This window comes from Molossus molossus, unplaced genomic scaffold (assembly GCF_014108415.1).
Source record: "Molossus molossus isolate mMolMol1 unplaced genomic scaffold, mMolMol1.p scaffold_m16_p_8, whole genome shotgun sequence".
In the NCBI taxonomy this organism is placed as follows: Eukaryota; Metazoa; Chordata; class Mammalia; order Chiroptera; family Molossidae; genus Molossus; species Molossus molossus.
Genome location: NW_023425402.1, coordinates 45,495,770 through 45,510,464, shown reverse-complemented (window position 1 = coordinate 45,510,464; position 14,695 = coordinate 45,495,770). Strand labels below are relative to the sequence as shown.

The 14,695-nt window shown below is 37.7% G+C and overlaps 1 protein-coding gene across 4 annotated transcripts in view; it reads right to left on the bottom strand.

The window, feature by feature from the left end:
* DOP1A (DOP1 leucine zipper like protein A) overlaps positions 1-14,695 on the bottom strand; it is a 114,158-nt gene that overhangs the window by 51,393 nt on the left and 48,070 nt on the right. For all 4 annotated transcript variants that reach the window (XM_036247721.1, XM_036247719.1, XM_036247720.1 and 1 more), the window contains exons 11-14: positions 13,689-13,808; positions 11,874-11,985; positions 10,923-11,156; positions 38-659 (exon numbers count right to left, since the gene is read on the bottom strand). In XM_036247721.1, the coding sequence (XP_036103614.1) occupies positions 38-659; positions 10,923-11,156; positions 11,874-11,985; positions 13,689-13,808 (1,088 nt within the window). The remainder of the gene's footprint in view (positions 1-37; positions 660-10,922; positions 11,157-11,873; positions 11,986-13,688; positions 13,809-14,695) is intronic.

Below are 14,695 nucleotides of genomic sequence, written 5' to 3'. Positions count from 1 at the left end.
AAATAATTGAACACGAATAAAACAGACACCACCTTACCTGTCTCTGATTGTTCAGAACGTAGTTCTGACGTATGGGTCCCCTCAGCGATGTAAACTGGAAAACTAGAGCACTCCAAGAAGAGCTGGCAGGCAGCAAGGAATGCAGAAAGGTATTCTTTTGAAGTTTTTTGTTTATGTATGTTTCTCTCTTTTACATCTCCATGTGAATCCCTGTCCCATTTTGAAGTGTCTCCTTGTTCTGGGCTGAGATCCCCATGATGTTCCGTAGCCAAAGCTTGAGAGGAAGAGTTACTCTGAACAATGTAGAGGTTGATAAGTCTGGTGAGAAACTGTTGGACATACTCCAAGCAGCACTGCATTGCAGTCTTTTGGACTGTCTTCCCACTTTGGGGTGCTGTCCTCTGAGTGACTGTGGAAGTGGGCTGGATGATGGTTTCTTCAGATCCCACAGTGGAAGCCGTTTCTGTCTCGGAGGATGTGCTACCAATTGGGATGGCAGCTGCCCCCTGCCCGGCACTCAGTTCTCTGTCAATGTCATCAGTTCGGTCTGCTCGATACTGTATAAACTCAGTGAATCCACTCTCTGATGACTGACTACTTGGTGGATTTTCTCCATCTTCAAACACTTCAGTAGGATTTTCAAGAGAAACTGATGATACCTGGTAGAGATTGAAAAGAACAAAGGCTGAGTAGCTAAATGTATATATTAGGAATTAAAAATTAGAAATGACCACATTTGGGAAAAAAGTCAATTTTAGATTCCTATTTACAACTTAATCTATATAGTCAGTCGAATCTTTAAAAAGCTTCTACAATTAGTTTATATGTCTATGATAATCAATTGGATATGGTTCTAATGACTATATCAATTAAAGTCACTCCCTAAATATTTATTTTTCACTACAAGCATAGCATATAAAGTTAGGTTCACAAGGGCCAAATATGTGTATTTACAAATTTCGAAGATATATATTTTTCAAAAGACTAATTTATTCAATCTACATTATGAAAACATTTTCCTAATGTCTAAATAATGCAACTTTCCTAATGTATAAACAATGCAAGGAATGAGACATATAAGGTTAAAACAATGACATTCTGAGAACTAGAAATAAAACCTCGTAGGTCATCTGTCCAGGACTGAACAAGTATGAAATTTCTGTCTGAAAAACATAAAGTACTATTTAAATATTTGCTATTACCATTCTTACATTCTTTCAGTGAACAGTCACTGAACCTACATTATGTGCCAGACACTGTATTGATACTAGGAATTAAAGGAATAGTTTATAATCTAGAGGACAAGATAGGAAACAATTAATTAAAATATAAACAAAAAATGAGCCAGCAACTGTAGTAGAGATAGAATGGGTCAACTGTTCCCTCCCTATGACAGGACTAGTACAAACCATTAAGCATATTTTCTGGCCCACTTTAAGTAAACAAAAGTCATACATGACATGGATTCCTGGGGTGAGTGGGCCAGAGGATAAGATGAATTTGAATAAGATAATTAAAGATATGCACTAAATGCTCTGCTGCCATGAAGTGGGGTCTCACCCAATGGTACTGTACTTGCTTCAGTGAATCAAACCACCTTTCATCAAACTAGGAAGACAGAAACCTAGAGGTCGTTTTTGGTACCTTCTCCACCTCTCCTCCACACATCCGTTACATCCACTCCAGTATAGTGGATAAAGGTGTTGGCCATTAGTCAGCTAGGACTCTGCCACTTCTAGCTTGGAAAATTCTTTAACCTCTCAAAACCTTGGTTTCCTAATTTGTATAACTGACATGACAATAATTCCTACATTTTACATTTGCTTTGAGGATTATGTAAGACAGGATATATACAGTACCTGGCATAATACCTGACACTTAGCAGACATTCAATAAATGTTAGTAATCACTCACTACCCTTACTGATCCATTACTTACTGATTGTTCCTCCTAAATATATGGCTAATTTCTCCACTTCTCCATTTACATTCCCCTATCTTAGCACATTACCACCACCTCTCACCTGCACTTCTGCAGGTCTCCCCACAGTCATTTTTGTTCCTAGATCCATACTCGACACTGCAGCCAGAGTAACTTTTCTAATACACAAATCTGATTATGTCACTTGCCTTTTTCCCTTGAGCGTGTTCCTAAGATGAAGAGTAAACAGCCTTTGTACAGCGAAAAGACCTGGGCTCCTGCCTACCTCAACAGCTGGATTTCCCCCTCACTGTCAGCACCGTGCTCCTATCTGCCCAAGTATTTGCAAATGCTCTTTCCTCTATCAAATGTTCTCTTCTTTCTACCTCCTAATTCCAAATTCCTTTGAGGTTTCATTCAAGTAATCCTTTCTCAAGAAAGCATTCCTTGGCCCCCAATCTAGATAAGATCCCCCCCCCCCCATTTCCCACATTTTTACCACTCCACATTTTCCTTCCTTCACTCACCACAACTATAATTACATGTGCAATTATTTGTCTAATGTTTGTCTCCTAGAAAAAAGGGTTGAGAAGTCGAGAAGTCAAGAAGGGCAGAGACTATGCCTAGTTCACCTCTGGTTACATGAGTGCTGAATGAAGACAGGCTATTTTCTCTATTTCAAAGAGAGAAGAAAACTGAGGTCCAAGGAAGTTAAACAAACAAACAAAACTTGCCCAAGATTATAGCAAATAAAGTTTATTAGTTAGTAGAAAAACTCAAATTAGGTGATTTTAATCTTCATGCTCTTTTCAGCATAACATATCACTTTATCTGTAACAGTGTAGGAAATGTTCATATGATAATGCCAAAGTCAGAGATGGCTATCAAAATGAACTTGTCAATTTTTTTTCCTTTGAAAGGTCAACAACCATATAAAATCTTGTATTAATACAGTTGTTAAAAGTACTATTTAAAATGGTAAAACTGTCATTAGCTTATTAATGTTATTTCTGTATTGATCTTTTTCAAAAGATCATAAAACAATGGATATTAAATTACTAGAATTCAAGCTACAAAATTTAGTTAAACTTGCATAAATCTATAATATTTAGTTGTATGGTCTATATTACATAGCAAGGTTTCAGATTATTTTACAATAAAACTTCTTTCTGAAAATAAAAATAAATTACATATTGTGCGTGTATAGAGATCCAATATACTGATTTTCAAAACTGTACTAAGAGCATGGAGACAAAATTAGATTTGTCATTTTTTAAAGAACCATTCCTTCATTTACACTTTAAAAAAATATAGAAAATGCCTCCAGCTTTCAAATATGATCAATATCAGACATCTCAGTGAAGATAACAACACTGTGCTTCAGTAAAAAGTAGGAAAGAAGATATATGCCCTGGAAACGCAGAAGAAAATGAGAGAGAGAGAGAGAGAGAGAGAGAGAGAGAGAGAGAGAGAAAGAGATAGAGAAGCATACTCTAAGGTTAACGAACCAGTATATATATTTTAAAAGTATATTATTTAATTGTATTTCATTTATTACAAATTGATATTCCCAACACCTTACCTTTAATAATCAATAAGTGTCTCCAGATGCTTTCTACATAGTAAATATTTACATATTTAGATATGCTACTAAGAGAATGCTAAGGTCCTTTCCCTACTCTTGCTAATCTCATTCAAACAAAAGGCAAAGCTTCAAAACCATTTAATACCTATTTTAGTTTTATTTCTAAGATCAGAGAGTCATAAATTAAAGAAAAACAACAGAATTAATTTCTCAACAACAAAATATAACAGGTAAATAATAAGCAGGTAACAAGGGAAGTCAGAGAGACTGGTTTTAGTTTGTGTAGGATAATCCTGGATATATTTAAATTGATTAAGGATCAGTAACATTCATTTCATAAATGAAGAACAAAGGATCTAGAAAAATGTTTTAGGATTATTATTGATAGGAAAGATTGTATAAAGTCATCCTGATAATATATTTTTCCTCGCTGAAAAACAATAAAAAAGCAAGCAAAAAAAAATAAGGGCAACCATATAAATCCTAAATTTAGGTAATGAACCTTATATGCTACAAAAATTTTAATCTGGAAAAAAAAGCCGGGTCAAGATGGCGGGTAGGTAAACGTGATATCGCGTCCCCCCACAACCACATCAAAGTTACAACTAAACTACAGAACAACCGTCATTCAAAACCGCCTGAAATTAAGCTGAATGGAAGTTCTACAACTACGAAATTAAAGCAGCAGCCATATCCAGACTGGTAGGAGGGCAGAGGGGCGGTGCGAGGGGCTGGTCCCACACCCACGTGTGGCGGATAAAAATCAGGAGGCTCCCGCGGCTGGGAAGGTCTTTCCTGAGGACTGAGGGGTCCCTGTCCCACACCAGGTGCCCCGCTCAGGGTTCCAGTGCCAGGAAGAGAAGTCCCCATCACTTCTGGCTGGAAAAACCAGCGGGAACTGAGGCTCAGGGAGGCTGAGGCGGCTGGAGCCCCAGGCAGCTCCTTAAAGGGCCCGCGCATGGACTTATCGGACTCTCTCTCTCTAAGCTTGGAGGGGAGGCAGCTCGAGGGGCACCAGAGACATACAGGAAAGAACTGAGCTGTTTGGCACTGGAGCGAGGGCTGGAGAGGGGCTTTCTCGGGGACAAATGTGCTGTAAGAGGCCTTTGTTCCTTTGGTGAGCCCTTCCCTGGGGCGGCAGACAGCCACCATACCTGGGACTCCAGCAACCTGTCTCACACTGGTAGCCCCGCCCTGCTGACTCCCTAAGGCCCCACCCCACCCAACTTTCAAGCCCACCCAACTTTCAAGCCCACCCAAGCTGTTGCCACTTGCTTAACCACAGGATTGGCCTGTCTTGGATCCTGCTTCAGGTTTTTCCTAAATTCTTTCAAACGAGCAGCATCTGGTCGAGCCCCATACCTCTCATTAAGTAATACACGGAAACAAACACAGGGATGCAGTCCAAATGAGGAGACAAAGAAACAGGTCCCAAATGAAAGAACAGAACAAAACCCCAATAAAAGAACTAAGCGAAATGGAGATAAGCAACCTAACAGATACTGAGTTCAAAATACTGCTTGTAAGGATGCTCAATGAACTTAGTGAGAACCTCAGTGAACTTAGGAAGGGCCTCAAGAGCATAAAAAAGGACCAGTTAGAAATCATGGATACACAGTTAGCATTGAAGGAGACATTAACTGAAATAAAGAATAATTTACACAGCTTCAATAATAGAGTATGTAAATCCAAGGAGCAAACCATCGATTTGGAATATAAGGAAGCAAAAAACGCCCAATCAGAACAGCAAAAAGAAAAAAGAATCCAAAAAAATGAGAGTGTAAGGAGCCTCAGGGACAACTTCAAGCGTGCCAACATTCACATCTTGGGGGTGCCAGAAGGAGAAGAGAGAGAACAAGAAATTGAAAACCTGTTTGAAACAATAATGGCAGAAAACTTTCCTAACTTGGTGAAGGAAACAGACATACAAGTCCAGGAAGCACAGAGAGTCCCAAACAAGATGAACCCCACGAGACCCACACCAAGAGAGACACATCATCATCAAAATGCAAAAGGTTCAAGACAGAGAGAATCTTAAAAGCAGCAAGAGAAAGGCAGCTAGTTACCTACAAGGGAGTTCCCATTAGGCTGTCAGCTGATTTCTCAAAAGAAACTTTGCAGGCCAGAAGGGAGTGGCAAGAAATATTCAGAGTGATGAAAGCAATACCTACAACCAAGATTACGCTATCCTGCAAAGCTGTCATTTAGAATCGATGGCCATATAAAGAGTTTCCCAGACAAGAAAAAGTTAGAGGAGTTCATCACCACCAGACTGTTATTATATGAAATGATGAAGGGTCTTTTTGAAGAAATAGATAAAATGTATGAACAAACAAAATGGCAATGAATACATATCTATTGACAACGGAATCTACAAACAAAATAAACAGGCAGAATAGAAACATTCTCAGAGATACAGAGAACATTTTGTTGGTTGCCAGATGGGAGGGGGGTTGGTGGAATGGGTGAAAAAGGTGAAGGGATTAAGAAGTACAAATTCATTGCTAGACTGACAAACCTCAAAGGGAAAGGGGTTGGGGGGGGGGTGGAAAGAAATAAACCAAAGAACTTATATGCATAACCACTGGACACAGACAATAGTGTGGGAAAAGGTGAGGGGGGCAGGAGTGGGGAGGAGGGGGTCAATGGGGGAAAATGTGGAACATCTGTAATACATTCTACATCCAACAATAAAGATTTGAAAAAAAAAAAATTAATCTGTATTTTAACACAGTGCCACTGTAATATTTTTGTTAATATTTGTTTAAAATATTTTAATATAATAAACTTGAAAGCTTTCAAATGACCGATTTCACCATAGGTGTTTCACAGGTATTTAAGTATGTTACCAGTGCCAGATTAAAATCATTATAATTCTATTCAGTGTCACAAAGTAAGCATAAAGACTCTTGAAGATTGAATTAAAAGGTTCTGGATGTCCCCATCCGGTGTGACTCAGTGGCTGAGCATCGACCCATGCACCAAGAGGTCACCAGTCAATTCTGGGTCAGGGCACATGCCCAGATTGTGGGCCCAGTCCCTAGTTGGGGGGGCATATAGGAGGTGGCCATTGATGTTCCCTCTCATCAATGTTTCTTTCTCTGTCTCCCTTTCTCTCTCTCTAAAAATTAATAAAGAAAATAAAAATAAAAAAAAGTTCTAGATTTCAAGAAGAGCAATGTAAAAAACCTAGTGTATATATATGAAAAGAACCAGTCAAGTTTAGATTATAAACATGTGGTTACTGAACACTTAAAATGTGGCTGATCTGACAGAGGCACTAATTTTTTTATATCAAGTGTTTCCGGAAAAAAAATAGCATTTAAATGAAGATGTGCTGTAAGTGTAAAATACACAGTGGAATTTTGAAGATAGTACAAAAATGAATGTAAAATATATGACTAATTTTTTATATTATCGTATATAATACAAACATTGTAGATCTTATATATATTAACATTAGACATCAAAAATGAAACGATAATGTGAAAAAGAAATTCATAATTATTTGCTGATACAATAATGCATGCATTGATAAAGCAGCAGCAATATCACTGCTTTATGGCTGCCTAGTGTAATAGATATGATTGCTTCATGGTAGCCTAGCCTTTACACTAATGAATAAATCATCATAAAATTTTTCTGGCATACTGTGTTACAGTCATATTCATAATACAGAATTGGAAATATTGTTACATTTTTAAAAAAAACCACTTACCTGTGATGATTAGCTAACAAGCGGTTTCTTTAATTACGAGAAAGAGGCATAATATAAGGTAATGTAATTTGTTTTGTTTTGTTTTGTTTTTATCCTCACCTGAGGACATTTTTTGTTCAGATAGAGAGGGAGGGAGGGAGGGAGGGACAGGGAGAGAGAGAGAGAAAGAAACATCGATGTGAAAGGGACACATCGAGTGGATGCCACCCGCACGACCCAACCAGGGCCGCGGACAAACTGCAACCGAGGTACGTGCCCTTAGCGGGAACTGAACATAGGCCAACACTTTAACCACTCAGCCAAACTGGCCAGGGCAGGTAATGTAATTTTTTGAAAACAAACTTATAAAAAAGGGAACATATTATTAATTTCATTAAATATTATTCACCTTATGCTTATGTACGGATAGGCTATTCACTTTCACATAAGTCATCCACACAGTGTTCTACACGATGAATATTCAGGTGATGATAAGGATGACACAAAAATCATATCATACAGTCATACAGCAATTAGATTTTCTCACAAAAACACACATGTGCACAATAGATAAGTTTATTACTGTATGACATTATAATTAGTTACTATTCATTAATTGGACCTGGATCATGTCTCATCCTCATTGTCTTCACGTTGAGGCTTAGGAGGAGGAGGAAGAGAAGAGGTTGGCCTTACTGTCTCAGGTGTGGCAGAAGCAGAAGAGGTAAAGGAGGTGGAAGGGGAGGAAGAGGAGGCAGGAGAGGGACGCACACATGGGAAAACTATATAGAAGTACATTGTAACTTCTGATCTTGTCCTTTTAATTTCTCTAAAAATGTTTCTGTACAATACCAATCCTTCTTCCATCATGAGCTTTGTTTAGTTTTAAGTGTCTGTATCATAGAAGGGTCCATGGCATAAAAGAAGTTAAAAGTAGTCTTGAATAAGTGGAACCCTTCTGCCAGACCGTCTAATGTCAATCTGTTTTCTGGCCCTGCTTCCTCTACCTCCTTCTTGTCCGGCACTACTAGTTTAGAAGCTCCATCAAGTTGTCTTCTGTTAATTCCTCTGGTGTGGTGTCCATTAGTTCTTCAATTTCTTCAAGATCCTTATGTTGAAAACCTTCACACACACACACCCTCGCTTCGCTACACTTTTTTTTGTTGCCATATTCACAATATCTTTCATGATTTCCTTGACTGGCTCTGTCTTAAATCTTGTCAAGGCACTCATAACATCTGGGCAGTTTTCTCCAGCAGAAATTTACTGCTTCAGGCTTGATAGCTTTCACAGCTTTTTCTTTTTAATCCTCACCCGAGGACATTTTTCCATTTTTTGTACAGATAGAGTAGGAGGGAGAGAGAGGAAGAGAGAGAGAGAGAGAAACATCGACGTGAAAGGGACACATCGAGTGGCTGCCACCTGCACGACCAACCAGGGCCGGGGACAAACTGCAACTGAGGTACATGCTCCCAGCGGGAACCGAACCCGGGTCTCTCTGGACCGCAGGCCGACACTCCAACCACTGAGCCAAACTGGCCAGGGCTCACAGCTTTTTCTATAACAACAATGGCATCCTCAATGGTGTAATACATCCAGACTTTCTTGATGTTCTCTCTATCGAGGTTCTCTTCCACAGCACTGACAATCTTTCCCATAGAGTACCCTGTGCAATGAACCTAACCTCCTGACCTAGAGGCTGAATTAGAGACATTGTATTTGGGGGCAAGTAGACGACTTTGAGGACTTTGATATTTAACTTATGGGGTTCTGGGTGGCCAGAGGCATTGTCCAATATCAAACAAACTTTGAAAGGCAGCCCAAAGTACTTTCTGGCTCCAGGGACAAAGCAGTGATGGAACCAATACAGAGAAAGGGTTCTTGATGCTCAGGCCTTCTTGTTGTACAACCAAAAGACTTGCTGGTATTTATCTTTCTTCAAGACTCAGGGTTTAGCAGCTTTATAGATAAGGACGGTCCTGATCATAAACCTGACTGCATTTGCACACGAGTACTGTTAGCCTATCCCTTTATTCCTTAAAACCTGGTGCTCGTATCTCTTCCTTAGTAATAAATGTCCTTTGTGGTGTATTTTGCCAGAATAGGGCACTTTCATCTGCAGATATCTTTTTCTCCTCCATGATTTTTTTAATGGTGTCTGCGAACACATCTACTGCCTCATAGTTAGAAGAAACTGCTTCTCCTGTTATCTTAATATTTTTTAAACCAAACCTCTTTATAAAATTATTCTCCAGCCCTGGCTGGTTTTGTTCAGTCATCAGAGCATTGGCCCACGGAACAAAGAGTTGTGGGTTCGATTCCAGTCAAGGGCACATATCTTGGTTGCAGTTAGTCCCCAGCCCTGGTCGGGATCGTGTGGGAGGCAAACAGTTGATGTTTCTCTCTCTCTCTCCCTCCCACTCTATCTGAAGATAAATAGAAAAATGTGCTCAAGTGAGGACTTCATTTTTTCTTGATTCATATTAGATTCCATAGGTATGCCTTTCTTATAGCAATCTTGTACCCACATACAAGTTGCATTTTCAATACAAGATAAGAAGGTATTTGCAAGATTTTTGTTCCTGCTGGCACAGGTATAGTGGCTGCTTCACAGATTTCCTTTCTTTTTTTTTAAAAAGACAATGAACCTTATGCTACATTCATTTATCTTGAAATTGCAGGCAACCACAGCTGCAAACCTCAATCTAGGAAATATATCAAGGAATTCAACTTATCATGGCTTTTTTCTGCTTCTTGGGAGCACTTCCAGTATCACTAGTGGCATTTTGCATGGATCTCATGGTGTTATTCAAGGTTCACGGTATTGCACTAAACATGATAATATGCAAGAACCATGAGAGATCACTTTTTTATTGTGATATGCAATTTACTATATAGACAAAATGCTCACACAGAGGTGATCAGATAGATTAGCATCACACAGCATTTTAAGTGGATACTTACAACATTTGAGCTCACTGCAACAGCAACAGGAGGTAGTATGAAATTATTATAGTAGTACAGTAGGTACTACAGTTAATTTAATGCACTTATGGTTTAATACTGCATCTTTACATTCGTTCACATTTTTCTCAACAGCAAATAGTACCATATACGATTTGTTTTTGTGTGCATAAGTTTTTTTAATTTAGAGAAAAAAAGGGGGGAGAGAGAGAGAGGGAGAGATATGGGGGAGAAGGAGGGAAGATGGGGAGAAAGGGAAGGGGTAGAGGAAGGATAAGGGAAATTAGAGTGAGGAGGCATCAATGTGAAAAACATCAATCCACTGCCTCTCTTATGCGCCCTGACCAGCAACTGGGGATAAACCTGCAACCTGAGTATGTGCCCTTACCTGGACTCGAACCCACCACCTTTTGGCATACAGGACGAGGCTCCAATCCACTGAGCCCCACTGGCTAGGGCATGGGTGAATAAATTTGATACATTTTAACTTTTTAATAATAGATGTGCATATTTTGTGGTATTAAATGGTAAAATAGACTATTATCTCTATATATTTTACGCATTCATGACATACATAATTTTTTCATTTCTAAGCTACAGGTTTTCCTGCGAGTTCTTTCAAATTGTCACAAATTTCCAAAAATTTTATATTTATTGAAAAACATCTGTGTACAAGTGGACCTACACAGTTCAAACCCATGTTATTTAAGGGTCACCTGTAACTGGTCTAATAGCAAAATTAACAGCTAACATTACCTTTTTGTCTTCCCATTCTTTGACTGAGTTGTTCTGCCCACTTGGAAACTGCAAAACCCCTCCGGTGCTGGCAGATAACAGTGGAGGTTGAACTTTGCTAAGGATCTTTGAGCAGAGCCTGAGTGAATCTGTGAGTTCAGACAAGTGCAATGTCTGGAGATGGCTTGTCAGGGCAGAAACCATCCTGAGCAGCAACTGGGGCAAGTGTTCGGTCTGGATTTCAATATAGGTCTCCTAAAAATAAAAATGAAATGACAACAGTTTAAATAATGTGTAACCCCAAAGTTATTTCATTGAATTTTAATCTATATAAAAAAATATAATTTTACTCATCTGTAATATTTTATATATATCATGCTTTTAAGTAACACTGTATAATCATTTTATTAATAATGACATAAATTTATATTCCCAAATTCTCAATTTAAGTATTTTAAAGCATATATTATAAAACAACCCCAGTTTTATCTGTTACATTACTGAAATTATAATATAACCAAAGTGAATACAATCAATTAAAAACAAAACAGGCTGAATGTCATACCTGACACAGCACCCTCATACTTCTAGTTGGCTTCAAAATGAGGAAGCAAAGAAGTTAGGAGAGAAAAGGAAAAAAGATTTCGAAAAGTCTTCATTTAATAGAAAGAATCATTAATGAATATAAATACAGCATTAAACCATTATACACTAACTATTTAAGATTTCAATATCATGCAATTATGAAGTATATTCCATGTACTACATAAGACTTTTACATGTATTATGTATATATGTCACAGGACACAACATTTGGAAAGTTTTATGGAAAAAAAGCTATGCCAAAAGGGAAAAAATAAATTTAATATTAAAGATAAATTTTATTTGAAGATAAAGTTTGTCTCCAACATGAAATATATGAACTATGTTAGATTTCCCCAATATTTTTTTTTTTTACCAAGGTCATCTTACCAAAGAAACTATATCCAACAAAAAATCCACCAGTAAGCAGAAATTGGTCAGCTGTAACTCAGATGATTCACTATCTCCAGGCCCAGTCTGAAGTCTGGCATGCATTGTCCTCCTAAAGGAACAAAATTCACTTTATCAGTTATACAATCAAGTGAAATGAACTTGTGACAACATTATTGTTTTTTTAATGAGGGTCAACTCAGCATTGGGATAGACACAGTAACATTCTAATGATGAAGCACATTCCCTCCCCACTAGAGAGATTCCTACATTTAACCTCTCCCTGTAACTCCCATTCTGTATTTCCAAGTGTTCTGGATGGATCTCACTTTTGGGGACTTATTTCCTATTGATCCAACTACACATATCCTCTCCTAGTTAAAAATTATTATTTGCTGCTTTATTTCTAACTTCAGGGCCTTTGTTGATACAAACCTGTCCTCCTGGATTGTCACCCTCCCTCAACCTCATTCTCTCATGTCCAGAATGCATCCGTCCTTCAAGGTTTAAGATCAAATGTTACCTCCTCCAGGAAGCCTCTTCTGATCCAAGTAGGAGAGATCATCACTCCAACATTCACATCAAATCATATTAATCCTATATGACCATCTACTGCTCTACACTTTGAAGACACAAAGTTAAGAAGAATATGGTACAACCCTAACCAGCAAGAAATATAAACATATACAAATGTAATAATGTGACAGTTTAGGAAAAGTTGATTCTGATGAGACTTGAGGAAGTCATAGAAGGCTACTGAAAGGTGGGTGACCTCTATACAGGGCATTACCAGGTGGGCAAAAGAGAAAAATATTTTAGAAGAAATAGCACAAGTAGAGGCTCAGCAGCATAAAAGTTAGTATGTGTGCAGGGAACAGTTCAGGTTAGCTAAAAAAGGATGGAATGTGTATGTTTGTGAATGTAGAAATGAAGGCCAGGTAGCAAAAAGACATTCAAAATTCCTTGACGTTCCTACCATAATTTAATCTCTCTACTAAGGCATTTGTAACTTTTAAATTAATACTAGGAATATGTATGTGCATGTCTTTGAAGACAGGGACCAGATATGTCTAGCACAAGTGCTTTTCAACTGGGTACTCAGTATCTGCTTAATGAATAAGCAAGCAATTTTCTAAATTATTAAATGTAGAATTAATGTATCACATCAGCATTTATAGTCTTAAAAGACTTCTAACTTCCAGTTTATACAGGCTTACTTTTTTACTATATGTTCCTGAGGCTTGAGAGGTTAATCTGGTTCTGAGAGAATCTGGGCTACAATCTGAACAGAGATTCTACTCAGGTTCACCAGTACTCTTGGGTTTTCAGATCATTTTTTAAGCTTTATGTCCGGGAGAGTGGGGGAGGCTTTTATCACTCAAGGGTGACAATATGGCTGGTTCTATGACTTTAAAACACAAGTGTGACACCAAGGAACTTTTTGTTATTCAAAGTGGGAATCATTTTGGGAATGTGTTCTAACACAGCAGCCACAAAGTTGCTATTTTCTCTACAACAAAGAAAAAGTGGATTAATATAGGTTGAAGAGGGGAAATCTTTCATGTATGCTGTTCACTGAATAACTCACCTTTAAAATCCTTTTCGATTTTAAGATTATATGATCAGTAATGCTATATTCTATAGTAACAGTGTAGAGTCAGCTTATGGCTGTTAAATATATAATAGTTGTCAACAGTAGTGGTAGAATGTATAAAAGAACATTCTTTCCATTAGACTGAAGAACTTCAAAAACAAATAAGAAAGGTTGGCTTTGAATGCTATTAAATTAAAATGAATGAAACAGTTTTAACATACCTACAACATTCTTCAAACCAACGTGCAACATAATCCCACATATAATAAGGCTCAAAGGAATTAAAGAGAAGGTTGGCAGTTTTAATCAGCTCTGCTGTTTTCTTATTTTCCCTTAATTTACTAAAAAAGAAAAAGAAAAACTGATAAATATTAACATTTATTTTTCAAATTTAAATTTGAGTACAATGTTGTTAGGACAGAACATATTCCTAGGCAGTTGTTAGAAAACTTGCTAGTGAGAAAATTGGAGCAGATAATTTTTATCTACTGCCACCTCTTATTATGTGTAATTATTTTTCCAAATTTGAATTTTCATAACTCAACTGTATGATCAAGATCAAAATTTAGACTTGCATATAAAAAAACAGCTGTAGCCTGGCTGGTGTGGTTGAGTGTCAACCCATGCACCTAGAAGTCGCCAGTTCAATTCCCAGTCAGGGCACATGCCCAGGTTGTGGGTCCAATCCCCAGGGTGGGGTATGCAGGAGGTAGTCAATCAACGTTCTCTCTCATTGATGTTTCTATCTCTCTCTCCCTCTCTCCCTCACTCTCTAAAATCAATAAAGAAAAAGAATAAAAAAAAACCAAACAAAACAGCTGTACCTTTCCAGCAAGAGAACAGGAAATTCTTAACTATTTTGAGTACCTGACTCTTAATTTGGCATTATTTTGTTTCCCTTGGCATATATAAACTCAGTAATGATATGATTTTGACAACCTTGTATCTGAAAAACTGTCTGCTTTCCTGTACTGGTCAAAATTTGCTTAAGAAAGGTTAAGTTTATTTGTTGAGTTTCAATCTAATATCCTTAGCTTGAAAAACAACAGTAAATAAATAAATGAAACACTAATACTGTATATAGCCAATATTACTGAAGTCCTAACTTTGTTATTTCAGGTGGGAATCCTTTAGCTTAATTACCCACCTACCTACCATTTCCTGCCACCTCCTCCTCTACAATGAAACAATCATTATTATATATATGAGGTACTGTCAATGCACCTAG